At 46.4% G+C, this 17,702-nt stretch overlaps 2 protein-coding genes across 5 annotated transcripts in view; both read right to left on the bottom strand.

Annotated features, from left to right (window-relative positions):
• The window catches only part of Agbl4 (ATP/GTP binding protein like 4), a 1,249,712-nt gene that overhangs the window by 194,713 nt on the left and 1,037,297 nt on the right, over positions 1 to 17,702 (bottom strand). The window lies entirely within an intron of this gene.
• Bend5 (BEN domain containing 5) overlaps positions 1 to 17,702 on the bottom strand; it is a 46,005-nt gene that overhangs the window by 6,005 nt on the left and 22,298 nt on the right. For all 4 annotated transcript variants that reach the window (XM_032900295.1, XM_032900320.1, XM_032900303.1 and 1 more), the window contains 2 exons: positions 6,309 to 6,457; positions 676 to 889 (listed from right to left, as the gene is read on the bottom strand). In XM_032900295.1, the coding sequence (XP_032756186.1) occupies positions 676 to 889; positions 6,309 to 6,457 (363 nt within the window). The remainder of the gene's footprint in view (positions 1 to 675; positions 890 to 6,308; positions 6,458 to 17,702) is intronic.

The following is a 17,702-nucleotide window of genomic DNA, read 5'->3' as shown; positions in this document are numbered from 1 at the left end:
GTTCTGGACCCCCAGGGGAGAGTCTAGCAGAAGCAGGGTGTGGCTTGAGAAAGAAGAGAGGAAGGAAAAAGAGAAAAGGGAATGAAGGACGAAGCATGGGAGCAGAGAAGTGAGGAAAAAGGAAAGAGAGAGGAGGAGAGGGAAGATGGGTAAGGAGTATGGGATGTAGCCATATCTTGGGTGACAAATGACTCCGTGATCTTCTGCCTGTCTTCTCCAACACCAGCAAGGAGGCTTTGTCAATGGCTCGTCATCATATTGACTACTCTAGACGTGGCTAATAAGTTTCCCCGGCCTCAGCATTTACCACTGCCTAGACCACTCCTTTCCCAGGTGCACTCCTCTGTTCATGGCGTTCCTGCCTGCTGAAGCACCTCTCCTCCTCACTCACCCCATCTCTGCATCTGATGAGCATCAAAGGCCCCTCAGCAGTCCTTCTCCCTGGGCCAACACTTTTGAATGCTACACCCTCAAGTCATACTTGTGCTGCTGTCAGTCATTTGTCCTGTCCTGGGTGAGATCTCTAGTGACAGCTTATGATGTCTGCCTCTATGTTCCTATGTCACACTCAGGGGCTGGAATACAGGGGCTTCAGTAAGCAAATTGAATCCTGCAAAACACATTTCTGACAGGATAGAGGACAGGCTGTCCAGCATGTCCCACTGGGTAAGTTACCTCTGACGATGCTTAGCTTGTGAGGAGAGAGGGGTGGCTTTGGGATTGCATCCTTCTTTTTTTTTGTGGCGACTCCTGTGACACTTCTGTTTTTCAGAACATCTGTTCCCCAGATCATGACTGCCAAGTTCTTCGTGTACTTAGAATCTCCTTGGGTAACTTGTAGCTGGTGCCATTTCTCCTCGTCAACCCAAATCCCGCTTCCCAGATGGACCTGAAAGAGGTAAGAACACCACACCTGTTTAGTCTGACAGGAAGGCAGCTGGAGGCCACTTCTGTCCTTTAAAGCCCCGCTTCTTCAATGTTAGGGATTCGTGCCACAGATGCAGCAACAGCCTCACTCGCAGAATCCCTGTGACGCACCGGGCCTTATTCTAAAGCCCGGACGTCATTGTCTTAAACAGAAGGTGCTACGAGAACTGTCATTTCTGATGGGAGAACTAAATTCAGTTAGGTGAAGCCACTCCGCTCTTGAACGGAAGAGCTGCGATTCTAAAGTGTACTTGTGTTACTAGATGGCTGCTCTGATCCTGGCCTATGCCCAGGACACATGGTTTGTGTGTTATACTATAGAACGATCAGCCACTCTCTTACCTGCAGACTCCCAGGCATACCTCTTGCTCACATGGTGAAGGTTGCATGGAGGACTCACCCAGCTATAATGACCACTGGTGCTTAGGTCTCCTCCCCAAGATTCTGTTATGTTGGGTCTGGGTGTGGCCTAGACAGCAGGATGGTTTAACTCCCTAGATAATTCCAATTTAGAGCTAAGTTATAAAACCCCAGCCAGCTGGCAGGAGCAGAGCAGCTGCTGGCTCTGCAGCCAGCAGGAGTGTGACTGTGGGAGCCCTTCCCTCGCTCTAACTGCAGCTTCCTTATCTTCGAAGTGGGAGACTTGGATTCCATCTCAAAGTTCATCCTTCTGGCTCAGAACACCTAGGATTTTAGGAAATTAAATACAACCACAATATATCTGGTTTGATTTTGGTAGCGCACACACCAGAATACAATCTCTTGCTCCCCAAAAAAGACACAGTAAGGGTGACGGTGAGAGCCAATAAACCAATCCATCCTCTCTGCTTCCAGAATGTTTAGCGAGGAGCTATAGCATTAAAATTTGTCCCCATTTTTGGCCCTTGACAACTTGCAAAATAATACTTATGTTCATCATTAAAAAAAATGTTTTAACCTTGATGTTGTCATTCAGGTTGAGTTTCTGCTGCCTGTGGACGGAGAGGAGGAGCATGCTAATGAGCTGACCTTTCCAAGGGGTGTGAGAAGGCTCTGACAAAGGTTCTCGTTTTCATAAAGACCTGCTGATCATTACCAGGCATGAACAGGAGTCTTGGTCTGAGATGGCACGCATGTGTGCGTGCATACACACACACACACACACACACACACACACACACACACACAAGCATATGCACACACAAATTGATGGCAGAATGTAAGAACTCAAGAACTCAAGTTCAAGAAATGATTAAAGATCCTTCTACCAAAGACAGGCTTGGGATGACAGGCGGACACAGAGATGGGCAGCCAGGCCAGTCAGTAATCCGTGCTTCATCAATGACTGAGGTTTTCTAACTATGAAAACAAAATAACCAGGCACCTCCCTTCCATTGCTAAGAACATGTTCTACACACCACATCTAGTTTCGCCTTCTTTTGCTCAGAAGATCATTCAGTGCACTGTGGGAGGCCAGACAGCCAGAGCCCCTGGCCTCTCTGTGCTGAGCACCTCAGTACTGTAAGTCAGTTTGTTCTGCTCAGAAAGATAAGCAGCTCTGGAGTGAGATGTGCTGCCCAGGACTGGCTTAGCAACCAGAGCCCAAGGTCAAATTCGGCCTTCTGCCCTGCAGTCTGTGCCAGGTGACCAGGCATGCCGAGTACATGATCTCCAAAGGACCTGTGCTCTTCCCTTGATGGCACAGCCAGCCACACTAGCCTCCTAAGATGGCAGGGAGACAAGGGACTTTGCTCTAGACTCGATTCTGAAAGAGGAAGCAAAGACACAGGCAGCAATTCTCCTGCATCAGCCTTCCGACTGTTGGGACCATAAGCCTGCAGTACACCACCTGGCTTAATTTATTACTCTGGGGGAAAGATGAAGCCATGTACGCCAGTATTCTAGAAGGAAAAAAAAAGCTGAGTTCCTGTAACGAGCTCAACTTCCTTAATGCTCACAATAGCCCTAAGAGTTAGAAGCAGGTAGAAACTGCTATTACCACTTTACACATGTGGGCACACATTTGGGGGACAAACTTATTTTCTCCAAGACATACAATCAGCCAATTTAAAAATCAAAACTCAGCCCCAAATCTGTGTAGCCTAGTTCATGCTGTCCTGGCCTGCCCTGATGTAGCCGGAGTGGTGGGGGCTGAGGTGGGGCGCTGCTGTGGTTGGAAAGTGCACACCTAGCACAGCAATCCTCGGTTATTACAGGTTTCCTTTCGAGTGTTCTGCACCTGCAGGCCACATCCTGTGCTCGCTCCCAGTACAGAATTCCACAGGCAGATGGAACCTGTGTAAAGGCCGTCTGAGTGGCGTTCTTGCCTGTGGTTGCTCCGTCCCGCCCAGCTCACCCTGTAATCAGTGACATCCGCTTTCCTCCTTTGACTAGATGACCTCAGCAGCTCGGCAGTCTCCAATTCTGTTTTCACGCAAAGACAACCTTTTGGAATCTGAATGGCTTCCTATTTCTTATCACGTTAGATCTGACCTCCTAGGCCTGGCTCCATTCAATCACTAAAACACTAAGTCCATTCCTCTATAAAGGCTCTGAACACACCTGCCTCCTTCTTCCAGTATGGAACTGGAAGAGGATGGGCTTGAGCTGTCACCCTTGGGTATGGATCCTGTCTCTTCTGTCAGCATCAGCATGGGCCAGTCACTAGACTTCTTTGAACTTCACTTTTCTCAACCACACAGGTCATCCTCCCTCTCACAGAGGGGTAATCAGGCTCTAGATGAGATGAACTGAATGTGAGGAGAACATACAGCTAAAGGCTGCTACATCCTCACCCCTCCTTTGCATGTCAGCATTCCTGCCCTTACATTCCTCAAGGGATGTCCTTAGCATGACAGACACGTGTCATCTTAAGCTACACGGCTTGCCATACACTGGCCACAGTCCAGGAAACGTTGCTTAACGGTTACAGGATTGTTCCAACCCTTCTAGAGTACCAGCTTACCTACAGAGACTTACAGTTTACTTCCTGACTCAGTCCTACCTGCCATAGCACATTCCAGTGGGGAGAGGCCAAGGCTCTCCCCTTCTGCCTCCTGCAGAGTAATCAAAGCCAGTCTAAACTCAAAGCAACATCAAACATGAGCATATTTAATATATCCTCATGGCTTCGGTTTCACCTCTGATGAGCAGCTCTTAAGAGAACAAACTATTTTCTGGCACCCACCTGAGTTCAATGGCAGTGCCACAGAATAGACAGAAACCGTCCTTCGGCCTCAGGAAGATCCATCACAGGTCCATGGTGAGCCACTGAGACCAGGCTTGCTGAGCTCAGCACATTCATGGGTACAGAGTGTAATGTGGGGTTCCCAGGGGCACAGTAAGACAGACTGGGCCCTGGCCTAGGACCTAGGAGATCTGGCTTTCAGTTCCCACCTGCCTCTAAGCTGTCACACAGAGTAAATGATGTCATGCTCTGGGTACATTTTCAAGATTTGTTACTTGGTGTATAGGTATAAGTTAGACTGTTTAATGGTCTTTGCAGTTGTGTGATTCAATGAGGTTTTTTTGTTTTGTTTTTTAAATAAAAACCATCTTAGATAAGCAATGGACTTCATTAGAAAGTGATCTATGTGGAACAAGACCTACTTATGCAAACCATGGTAACATTTCATAGAACTGTTAACTTTCCTTTTCAGAGAGGTTATAAAAATAGGACAACTGGTAGGATGGACTTCAAAAAGTACTTTGTGAAGTATTTTGTATGCTAAAACTCATTTCTAGTAGCAAATGAATTGACCAGATGCCAGTGTCCCAGGCTTTGCAGAGACTGGGTCTTCTGCTTACACAGAAGAAGGAAGGGTCAGGCTAGACAGCAGAGCCAGGAACAAAAAGAGCAACAATTAGGATTGGCAAGTGACAGTGATGCCTACTTCCCTGAGGAGTCCCCATGTATTCCCAGGGTCTGCTTCCTCTCCTCCCTGTCATAGTCCCTTGCCTGACTACAAATTAGTCTCAAAGAAAAGCTGGGTGAGGTTTAGAGCAGTGACTTGGGAAAGCAAAAGAGGCTTTGCTTACCGTGTGTGTCTAACGTTAAATAAGGTTTCTGAGACCTATTTTCTTGGGAAAGAATGCTACTTTTGTAGCAGAACTCAGAAGCTGCCTGGCAGCCTTCAAAGCAAGAGAGAAACAGATTTCTCTTGGAAGCTACTTAAGAAAAATTCTACAATCACTCTACAATGTGGTCCTGACTAAAAGGAATTCAAGAGACCCAAAACGCCTCTGCCGTTCTAGCTTCAATCTGGGAGGTTTACCAAACTTAGACACTTCTACTCCAAAACGGCCTGTGCAAAGCATCCATCCAGTCTGCTTCTTTATAGATAAGGGCTCAGAGAACCAGGAAGGCCAAGAATTGGCCTGACCTCACACAGGAAGTACAGAAGTAGAGCTGTGCTATGAGCGAAGGTTCAGGCTTCCAACCTCCACTCCTCTGCAAAGCTTACAGGGAAAGCCTGATTCGTGAGCAAAGACAAGGCCTATACCCTGCCTCATCAAGTCCTGGCCCTGCAGAGGAGGAGGCACTCAGTGAGCGATGCAGAGTACAGTAGCACATCCAAGACAGCCCTGGAGATAAACACGTTTCTTTTCCTCACCTAGACAATACTTCCTTAGGTTCAGGCCAGAGAATTGTGGGGATGTATCTAAACAAAGCAAGTCGGAGAATCTCTCCTTTTCATTAGGGAGACCACCCAAAGCATGGGGTACTCAGGTACCAAGGAGAGGCGAGAGGCGAGTCTGAAATGTGTGCGGTGGTGGCAGAGAGTCTAACACTAAAGCTGGATGCTTCCTGGACACAGGGCTCTGACAGACTTCTCCTTACCACCAGGGCTTATGTGTTCATTCATGATCTGTTTTCAGGAGTCATGAGAGAAACTGTGAGGAGTGATGTGTATCCCTGGAGTTGTAGGCGTGAGTTGGAGACAAGGGGTATGGCTCATTTACCCCTCTGACCCAGGACAGAGCTGAGAGCTGGGAACGTCTACTTTGTAAATGGTGAATGGGCATACACTGAGTTGCTATCTCTAAATGAGTAATTCACTGAGTTAGGCTTGTGCACTCTAGGCATCTGATTTCATGGGAAGTGAGGGAGAATATCAAACTGTCAAAGGAATTATTTTTTTTTAAAAAGTCTTTCTTATAAATACGTTATTTTAAAATGCCAGGTTAGTTTCAGTTATTTTAACTCAATATTTTTTTTAAAAGGGGTTCAAGGAGAAGTCCCAGGAAACCTATGTTACTATGCAATAAATTCCACAGTCACCAGGGGCTAGGCTGGGAGGCTGGGTAGCCACGTGGGGTTTCACAAAGCCCCCACTGTGCCCTCCACCTTTTCCCTGACTAGCAAGCACCTGGGGGAATGGATATTGAGCTGAAAACACTACCTTGCCATTGTCTAGGATATACTTGTCCATGACAGGCGCAGGAGCGGGGTAATAGGACGACGTGTTTGCTTCCTCACTGAAAGTGCTCCGTAACTCCGGCTCGGGCTCGAGACATTCTGACTTTACTTTTTCCAAGTCAATGGCGGGACCTAGGCAGTTAAGAAAAGAGATCTGTCTAGAACTCCAAGGAAAATAAAAGGCAAATACTCTTAACTATGCATCTATCAGCATATAGTGGCACTAGAGAAAAAGCTAGCTTATTTTTGTTGTTTATGCTACACTTAAACCCAGACTCCAATGCACTGTGAGGCAAGAATTTTACTAGGCCTTAGTAATTAAGGATGATTAAGGGACACCTTCTAGAGTGTCAGTGTCTATGCAAAATGGCAGGAGACTCAGCTTCCTGCATAGGAACTAGGGTCAGTTCAGACTGCTGGAGAAAGGATAGCAGTTAACTAGAATATGCAAATTGTGGGCTTGCCAACAAACTCTTCTCTGGAGCCTGTGGAGAGAGGGTCATGTGGACAGAGGGAAATGAGGAAAGCTATTGGGGGCAGGGGCGGGGGGGTGGCTAGGATCCCCCTTCCTGGGACCTGGGGTCTGAGCAAGGGCATTCCAACCAAGAAATTAAAATACAACACAGGGCAAGCTGCTGATTGCCAGATACAGCGATCACTCACTTTTTATTTTAATGCAATCAACACAAATTACGTGAGATTTAAATAGTGAAAGGAGGCTGGGGAAACGGTTGCTGTTTTGTTTCTAGGGTGCCTTTTTCCCTACTAGCTTTTAAAATGGCAGATTTTCTTTTTTTTTTAATCATCTATTGTGTCTTGATTACCAAGGAACAGAGAAAATGAGTAAATAAGGCCAAATGACTCGATTAACTTGTCTTCGAGAGAACAACTTCCAAAGTCTATAGTTTCACATCCTGGCCTTGACTAAAATCAAAGGCGCTGTGTGCTGTGCGTTTAGCTTAAGCATGGATGAAATTGGGGTGAGACTTCTTATCCTGGCCAAATGGACAACTGGGATCCACGCTCTTTATCTACTGAATCCTTGGACTCTGTGCTCAGCTGCTGTAACCTCGATTTTGACTGATGGCGGGAATGCCATCAGATGTGAGTTTGTTGGTACAAGTCCTTATGGCGGGGCTTTCCAGAATGAGAGTATCATCTCTGAGCTGCTGGTAGCTAGCAGTTGCTGACTGCAAGAGAGACCCTCTGTATTCTCCAAAGATTTAAGCATGAGCTTGGCACAAAGCTGACCACAGAATGGATGGTAGTCAGAAAGGCAGGTGAAATTACATACATTGTACATCATTATACGGACTGGGCCCATGCCTGGCTCCGCTCTGTTACTGTTGTGTGACTTCGAGTGAGTGAGCTGCAGATGGAGAAGATGGCTGAGTGAAGCACAGACAGCAGCATCCTTATCTTTCTGACAGCATCTCCTATGTGTGCCCTATGCAAGGTCCAGGCCAAGCTCTTATCTTTCCCCTTGTGCATAAAACCTGGTAGGTGTTCTCTAAACCTTGGCTGAAGAAGAAAGGATCATGACAAAGACTGCAGCCAGAGTCTCCAGAACAAGCAGATGCTGAAGCTTCCCCTCTGCAGGTGTGAATTCTCAACACGTGAATAAGTAAATCATCTGGTCTTTCCTCAGGTGGGGAAAATGTACTCTGCCTTCCCGTAAAGATGGGCTGAGGCGCGTGCTTTCTCGTCCTGCTCTGATGTTCAGTGACAGAAAAGAGAAATGGCTGAGAAGGCCATTTATCCACCGCTCATAGATCATCTTTACAAAATTTTTGAAACCTCATTTTCCTTCTAAGAGAAAAGACTGTTAAACAAAGGCTTATGGCCCTAATCTCACCACTCATGCTTGGGAGGGTCAGGTATTCAAAGTTAGCCTCTGGATAGCAAGTTGTAGATCAGCCTGGACCACATAAAACCTTCTCTCAAACAAGAACTACAATGGCTCGATGGCCTCCAAAGATAACTTCCACATGACCATGACCTTGTTCCTCCTTGCTTACCATCCCCACCACAGCCCATGAAGGCCCAGAACAACCAGCCTCTCTATATATCTAGAATTCAGATTGTCTCCTTGTCTGTCCTGTTGTCCTAGGTCTCTGCCTTTCTGTCTGTTTCTCTGGTTCCCAGCCAGGTAGCTTCCATCTGATGCCTTGTTTCTAGGTAGTAGTCTCTGTATTATAACCTGCAAGCTGTGTGGCACCCGGCCACCCCTACCTGTTTTCAATATTACACTGATGCTCTTCAGGGGCAGTCTCACTCATGCTGTACCTGGAGAGCGTGGGGTACCTGGCACATGGTGAGCTCTTAATAAATTCTCTATGACACCAAAGGGCTCAGATGGCTGAAGGGGATAAGTCTCTGATAAGTGTGGGCAAAGATTCTGAAGTCCCTGATGCTAAGTAGGGTGTTCGGGGAAGAAGTGTGGGTAGGAAGGAATGTTTGTAACCCCTTGTACAGTCCAAGAAGTAGAAATCAGGACTAGATTAACTTTAGAAGCAGCTACTTAGAATGGAAAGTTCGGGTGGTGGTGGTGGTGGTGGTATGATTATAAATAAATGACTCGGTATCCACATTGGCAGACACTAGAACAGGAGTGTCCTCTCTCTGGCTTCATGTCCTGTTAGTCCATTCTCCTGAGACTGATTTCCAGTTAAGTGGCATCCGTACCCTCCACACAGACACCGTCTGTTTGACTGCAGCAGCTGTGCTTCTATTGTCTCTTTTGTGCAATTGTCCAAACTCCAATGGTGACTCAAGGCCTAACTTAGATGACGCTTCTTCCATAAGACCCTGATCCTCCAAAGAGAGGTAGTTCTCCCTCCTGGCTGCTTGGGATTAAACACTGGGTTTGAATGTACTGTAGGAGGGCTGGGACCCTCCTCTGTGCCCTTTGACACCATCCCTACTCCATAAATGTATGTGGCACCTCACCTAGGCTATGAAGCTGAGCAGAGGTGGGGAATGGACTGTCTCTCTCTGTCAGAGACCATTGGGCACCAGGTCAAATTCTTAGTGTAAGATTTAATTTACTTTTTACCTAGCCTCCCTCACATGAAGGAAGAAATGAGAAAAACCTGACAGATTGAAAACTGAACAAACAAAACATACGTATACACACACACACACACACACAGAAAGAGAGAGAGATACACAGACACAGATAGAGACACACACAGAGACATATCTATATATAGATATATAGAGAAGTATATATGGAGACATATATATATATATATATATGTATATTTATACACACACACACAGAGGGGGGCACAGAGTTGGTACTCAGTAAATTAGCCCCCACTGTCTAATCCTACCCATCTACTTGTATGCTTATTTTTGGCTCTGCTAACCCATGACTTAGTGAGTGTGAGTGTAGGGGAACCATTGATCTGATTTTGCCCTTCATACTTAGCACAAGACCCTGTACAGAAGGAGGTCTTGAAACCATTTCCTCCCCCCACTCCATTTCGTATGCCCAGACTCATCTCTCCAGAGACTAGCAGAGCTGTCAAACATGGAGGTTACTGGCTCTCAAGGAAAAGCATTTCTTACGAGCCTGAGACAGAATCATTCACACTGGTGGCGGGCGGCCTCCTCCCTCTGGCACACTGTGATACAGAACGTACAAACCAGGGCTGCAGTCTGAGCAAGGGAGGCGCTGAAAAGGGGTTTTAGCAGAGGAGGGTGTACTCCAAGATAAAAGATCTTAGGAAAGTCTCTTAATCTCTGAACTCAGCTTTCATATTTACAAAAGGAATGACCAAGGGACACCAGGACTCTTGAATAGCAGAGGACCAACGGCAGGCATGGGACAGAGGCTCAGAACATGGCAGATGAATGGGACACGTTCAGTATTGCAGAATCAAGAAAGAAAAGGACAAAATCCAACAAAGCCCACCACCACCAAAAAGCCTTATGCTGTTTCCTTGGAGAGCAGAGGGAGGGAGGGCGGGAGGGCCGCTAGTGCTTTTAATTTAAGATGCTGGGGTGGGGGGGATCACTTCATTGCAAATTTTAGTCGGCTCTACTCCCGATGTTGGCAATTTACATCTCATTACAACAAATGCTTCAGATTGCTGTTTTGCTTTTTAAAATTTCTGAGGCATTGTTCTGCCTCAAACACATGTGACCAAATTAGCCACGATAATAAGCACTTGCGCTGGGAGACAACACTGTGCGTTCTGGAGCAGATATTTTAGGTAACAAAGGAACTTTCTTCATTTTTGTGGGAAGAGTAGGAAGAAAAGAGAAAGGCCTTTTGATCCACTGGCATTCAGGTAGTGACATACACTTGAGGTTTATTTTGGGGAAACTACACTTTCCATGGAGAAAAAAAAAACCCTCTCAGCCAAGTAAAGAAAGCCCTTTTAAGGGCACAAAAGGCAGCACCTCCTTCTTCAGTCACTCATGAACCCAGTCACTATACAACTGACACACAACCCCATCACCACAGAAGCTCCGTAAGAGACACTGGGATTCCAGAACAAACAGGAAATACTTCAGCTGCCTGGAAGTGTGTAATTCTGCACGTGAAACTCTGCAATGTCACACACAGATGTGGCGGGTGCACAGTGGAGTTAGAGGACAAGGCATAAATCCTGTGTCTTAGAACCTCTACCTCTCTCAGCCCTGGTGATTCCGCTTGTAAAATGAGGACTGGGCCACAGAGGAAAACAGTCTGCTTGGTGGTATATCAAAGAGGTGAAATTGTACTGCCTTACTTTTAACTCTGAAAAGTTGCTACTTAATGTGATTTCAAGGAATTCTAGAGGTCACCCGTGTCTCCAAATGCTATACATGTTTGGACATGTTAGATTTCTTCTTAAAAGGATGAAATCAGACTTATTTCTAGGTGTCTATCATGAGTTTGAAGCACAAGCCTAGTTTTCCAAAGTGCACAGTCAAAACCCCTGAAGGCAGACAGAACACACACTGTGGCACGTGTAGCACTGCGGATTTAGAGAACAATGATCTGCTGTCTTGAAAGGAATCTGTACTCAGCCAGTGACATAAACAATCAGGGAAAGAAGCAAGGGCCTTGGGAAGAGGGAGAGCTCCAGGCAGGGCAGACAGACTTGCCAGTGTGGCCATCCTTCTTACCCACCTTCTTAGCTTCTACAAGGGCTGAGGCAATCTGGCCTCTTTCCTTCAGCGAATCTATCACATACCTAATAGATGCCATTGAGAAGCTATGTGGCCTTCAGAGTCTCACAGTCAAGCAGCTGGAGACAGAGGTGACAGAATGTCACAACCACTGAGGAGCTGACTCTGAAACAGAAGCAAAAGCAGCCATGCTGCACCTGGAGAACACTAGGACTGCCTCAGAACAAGGGACATATGCTTGGAGGATGGGCAGGAGATGGTTGGGTGAGGCCCTTGGTAGAGTATCTTCATACAGTGAAGGGAAAGGGGACAAAACGCTGGCTCCCTGCCTGACCACAATGTGGCCAGTCTGACAATCTACACGTATTTGGGGAGGGAAAGGTCCCAAGTGATTAAGTGATCCTAGAAGGCAGAGCTGGGCCGAGTGTGGTCTAGGAATGTCATCAGCACAAATGGCAGTTCTTTGGTCCTTGGCCTCTTCCGTCTACATTTCCTGAATGTGGTTTGTGAACAAGGGTTGCCACAGACTTTGCTTGGCTGAAGCAAAAGTAATTCTGGCATGAGGCCTGGGCTGGGTGAGATCCCAGCAGCGTACATGGAGGCCTCCCAGGTTGGCCAGGCTCTCGGAGAATCTGAACCAGAGAGCAGCGGGGCAGAAATGGGTGTGAGAAAAGGCATGAAGCCCTTCAAAATAAGAGGAAGTGGAAGCAGACCCAAGCCCATGGCGTTGGGGCATCGAAGTATTTTTCGGTTACATGGTGGAAAAGGACAGAGGTCTGATACCTATTGACTGTCATCTAAGTTAAGTATCTTACAACAAGAAAGTCTCCTTTTAGAAAATCTTTTTACCTCACCATTATTATCTGTTTAACATCTCTGAGTAAAGCAGAAATGCTAAGAGACAGAAGCAGGGCAGCCACAGCCCTGTTCGCTGTTGTATCCTCATCACCCAGCACCTATAAAGTATTCATTAAGTGCTGAAGGAAAAACGTTAACCCTGACTGAAGCCCTGAAGAATGACCTTGTTAGGTCCTTGGGAGGGCCAGTGAGGCACAGTGATTCGAGAAGCCACACAGCACTGCCTGCTCAGGTTCAGGGAACTTGGGCTCTCCTGAGTCTTGCTCCTTCAACCGTTTACCTCTCCTCAGCTAACACCACTTTCCAGAGGTTTCACAGGCTCCCTGTGTCCTCTAATCCCCATTGTGCAGGACCCTCACCTCCTCCGTCCTTCCAATACTCTTTCAGGCCATCTCTGAGGAAGTCTACAGCTGTGAGAGAGTGTGGGGAGAGTCACCGAAACTCATTTCAACCTCTGGGAACTCTAAGCCCATACTTCACTCCACCATAAGTCTATCTTTCCATCTGTTTCTCTTCCACCCACTCACGCCCAACTATTTGGCCTACATAGTATCAACATGGCAAGACATGCCAAGGTAGCTTGGGTTTGTCCTGCTAGAGCAGTGCTGAAGAAGTCATACAAGCACTAATGGCTACCAGATGGCCTCTGGTCCTGGAATCGAAAGAGTTGGAGGGGTGAGAGTTTGAGGCCCCAGTGGTGTGGAGAGCAGAGGGTCTTATGTTGTGTAATGGTGAGCATGAGGCCAGGAGGCCCAGGGATGCAGAACTTACCATGTGACTGCACTTCCTTAACTAGTTTTCCTTTCCAGAGGTGTTAACAGGCTTTTCTTTCAGTTCTCTGTGTCAGTCTCTCTTACAACTCTAAAATGCTGTTCAGTTTCCTATTGCATAGGATATAACTAAATTGCTTAATCTGAGGCCTTCTAAATCCACCTACAGCACCCATACTCCAGCAGTATAAAGGCCCCTCTCTCCTCCCCTAATATCAAAGGCTCAAGAGCCAAGCAAACACCAGGTTTGCTGTTAACAGTATTTTTAAAACACAGAGTCTTGTCCATTTCATTTTTCATGCACAGCAAAGGGCCTAGAACAGAGGAGTATCCTATAGATGGTTCCTGCACAAACACTTTTCCCTATAATCCTGGCTATTCAATGACAGGAGGGGGTAAGCGGAATGCAGAAGTGAGCTTCCTATGTCTAGGGGCATGATAGTGGTTCTAGTGGTTCTCAACCTTCCTAATGCTGTGCTCCTTTAATATAGTTCCTCATATTGTGATGGCCCCTAACCATAAAATTATCTTGTTGCTACTTCATTACTGCAGTTTTGCTATTGTTATGAATCTTAATGTAGATATCTGATATGCAGAATATCTGACACTCAATTCTAAAGGAGGTTGAGAGGTCTCAACCATTGCTATAGGTGGCCCAGTCATCTCTTGCAGGAAGGCTGCAAAAGGCTTTATACCCTGCAGGAAGGCTGGACTATGTGAACTCTGGGTCTCTGTGAGAACTACTCCCAAATCAGAAAGCTCCTTAGGACAGCAAGTGTGGGCAGCCTTTGGGCCTTAGGGACTCCCTAGTGGTCAAAAGGATTCCACCCTCCCCTGAGAGCTGAGAAACCTGGGGCCACAGCTTCCTCATGGTGAAATCCCTACGTATACTCAGATTCCATGTACACAGCCACATTCTTTCCTCTTGGTTGCAGTTTTTCTAATTGTTAATATGAGAATGAAAGGATAAATTATCTCTTTCCTAAAAACACAATGTCCATGACAACTATGGGAAATTCATGGTTAGAATCTTGAAGCCATGTAACCTGGCTATGAAGACACTATGAAGAAATGAAGCGGGAATCCTGTACAAGAGTGTGTCTTCAAGCTTCAGAATTCAGAGGCAGGTAGCAGACACTGCTCTAGAGGCCCAGGGCCTGAGTGACTGATCAGGCAGCCTGATGTTTGGAAAAATAAGATAGGCCTAAGTATGAAAGTTGGTTCTTCCTGGGCCTGTAGCCTCAGGCAAGTCACCTAATCTCTTGGAGCAGCCTGTTTCCCCAAAGATGAGCCCACCTAAGGCTAGGGTGGCTTTATGTGTAAAAAATTTCTAGTGTCTGCCCCAAGGCACATCTAAAGGGGAAGTGAGCTTTAAGTTAAACCCTCTGCCATTTGCATTTCCTGATGGGCACAGTCAGCAGCAAACAAGCCTGTCACAGGGCGACACTGAAGGCAGAGCCCAGAGATGCCAAAAGGGCAGGAGGAACTTTCCCTCAGCCTCACATCCCTCACCCCCACCCCCACCCCATCCCCGGGAAAACGGGTTCTGGGAGAAAGGATAAGGAGAGCCTAGACTTATTTCACCAACTGAGATCACATTTGAAAATAATCTGCATTAATGGTGGGTAATTCTGATAAACTAACAAAGGAAAAAACCTTAAAAGGCCTTCAGAGCGAAAGATGGCCACTCTCACTCAGATAAATGACCCCAGTCTCACTAGCAGATCTTTCCTTTTGTGACATCCAGTTGGGCAGCACCAGGTACACAGTCTGTACCACTGCGCCCTTGGGAGAACTGTAGCCTCCAGTGCTTTCTTTACTCTCACATCATGGCTCTTATTCAGCCTCTTCAGCCTCCCTCAAAATCCAGTCGCTTTTAGTGTTCCTGCGCATTGGTGAGAGAGAGCTGAGGGCTTAAAGACAAGACAGGGGATTCAGGGAGGAAAACCTAAGCGACGAGGAGGCAGAGTTCTATCTGGTGATGTCTGAAGGAACTGATGGGACTCGTGATCTCTGAGACTGGGGATGGGATCTGAGACAGATGGGGACTGGAGGTAAGGTAAAATTCCACTCAGGAAAACCGAGACGGGGCATTTCTAAAACTATAGATCACATAGTTGTGAACTGAATGGCTTAAAGATATACTCTAAAGCTTAGACTAAATGTTCCCTGCAATCTCTGTGTTCTGTTGTAGGAAGAACGGCTGGGAGGTGCTAGGCACTGTAAACACACTGTCTTATGCCATCCCTGAACGACCCTACAGGTCACTGTAGGAGCTCTGGAACAACGACATGCTTGGGTATGGCAGACATCTTCACTGCACTGTTTATTTAATCATCTTAGCCATATTGGTTGGGGCGGTCAGTGACTCTGTTTTGTAGACAGAGAAAGTAAAACTGAGGAAGTAAGTTGTTCAAAGCAAATGAAGGACATTACACATGAACTAGAACTCAAAATCCTGAAGTTCTGACCCCAGGGACCATGCAGACTTTAAATCACTAAGTGGTTTTTTGCCTGAAGTAGTGGGCTTAAAGATTCCCATTTCACAGAGGAGAAAACAGACTCAGAAGGGTTAACTCCTTTGCTTCAAGTCACACAGGTAAAAAATTATGAGAAGTGAGATTCAAGCCTAAGTAATCTCTCTTGCCAAAGGCCAGGCTGCCTCCAGTACAGGGGAAGTCAGCAGGAAGCATCCGGCTGACATTAGCTGTCTTTTTCAAGGCAGCATCAGAGACCTGGGCGTACAGAAGCCAGCTCAGACCACAAAGGATTTTAAAGATCAAAGCTGGTATTTTAACAGACCTTGGACAGAACACAAGGCATAAACTCAGAGGGCTACAGCAGTGTTAGCAATCCAGCTCTGAAGAGCCAAGACAGATATGCAGGCCAGCCGCCACAGCTCTCTTCTTCAAACATTTCAGCCCGCTTATGATCTAGCCAACAGGGACATTATCTCTTCCTTTCACATGTTCTTCTTTCAAATGGAGATAATAATCCTTACCTGGGCTTGCAATAAGGCTATTGGAATAGTCCAATGAGATAAAAATGTCAAGGTGCTTTGAAACCTGTAAAGTGCCCATCACATGTAAATTACTGTTATTATTCTTCTTATTTCTTCCTTAGTTGGTCAGAATTCATCATCTGTGCCTACATTCCTTGACAAATTATACACAAAATCTGAAGTCATTATCCACCTCCCTCCTGCAATTAAATAAAACACTAATTTTATTCTGCCTGGTGTTGGGTTGTATCCTTGTTTGTGGCCCCAGGGTTGTGAGCACCCTCAAGGTAAGGGCATGTCCACTCCTTTTCATATTCCTTGGAGTTTGGTAGAGAAGGACCTGAACTATGTTATTTGGTTCACGCCAACATGAATGACTAAACTTTGGGTTTTTTCTACCTATTCAGAGCAGAGACTCCGGCTGGTGAGATGGCTCAGCTGATGAACTTGGGGTCTATCCCCGAGTCCCACCACACACACAGATATACAGAGACAAACACATGGGCAGGACAGACAGACAGACAGACAGACAGACAGACAGACAGACACACACACACACACACACACACACACACACACACACACACACACACACACCAGGTAAATAAAAATGTAACTTAAAAGACAAAGAACAGGGAGTAGCTGAGGAGAGGCCATGAAACGCAGCTTTTCTCCACTCTCACACGGTGCTCCTTACCCACTGCATCCCAACTGTTCTGTCACCTGTCTCCTTTGTCTTCCTGCACACTGTCGTCTCCCATTCTGAAACACTACCCCACTAGCTTGCAGATGTTCTTCATGAAGGTCTTTGTCTCCTTCACCTCTAGGTTTTCAGCATCTATCCCTGTCTTGGCACAATCTCCAAAAGCATTTGTTGAAAAAGAATGAATGAATGAATGAATAAATGAATGAAGAGTCTCATAATCAGCATGTGTGCCTTGTGAACAGTAATTCCCTTATGCTTTACATCCTCAGCAGGACTCTCTGCAGGGGATTAGACTGCTGTTTACTGAACACTGTGCTGGACATGCAGCCAGACCCTACCAGTGCCTTGTTTAATTTTGACACTGTAACAAATACTGAAATAAATGACCTTGGGGTGGGGCCGGCAGTGTGTAGATATGTCTTGTCAGAAAGGGTTGTTTTCCTGGCTAAGATCATAGACAAGGAACAGACAGTCCTTTATGAAGGATGATTAAGTCACATCCATGTTGGTGACAAAAAAGTCAGAGTGCTAAAGAGAAGCGCTATAGAGAGACGTGCAGGACCAGTGTGGTCCTGCTTCTTCAATAGCAAAAATGAGGACAACCTCCTATCTCCTGTCAGTTCTATGAAGCACCAGGATTCCACCCCATAGAGAATCCTTGCCCTCAGACACAGCTGCCACTTTCAGAGAATGAATGGAAGAGCGAGAGAGTGAACATACAATGACAAAGTGAATCACCCAGCCACACCTCTGACACCACTGCTGCCACCCTGCTGTCCTTGGGTCCTTACAACTCCTGGCTCCCAAGGAATCTGATCTCCACAGCTGGAGTTGTCATAGCCATGAGCTTCCAGAGGCCAGGCTGTTGCTTTCCAGTTTGCCCAGCTACCGTGCACTACCCGGAGGATTCAGCAGTGA

This window comes from Rattus rattus, chromosome 1, assembly GCF_011064425.1.
Source record: "Rattus rattus isolate New Zealand chromosome 1, Rrattus_CSIRO_v1, whole genome shotgun sequence".
NCBI classification, from domain to species: Eukaryota; Metazoa; Chordata; class Mammalia; order Rodentia; family Muridae; genus Rattus; species Rattus rattus.
Note: the sequence above shows the minus strand (reverse complement) of the source record. Positions and strands in the feature narration are given on the sequence as shown.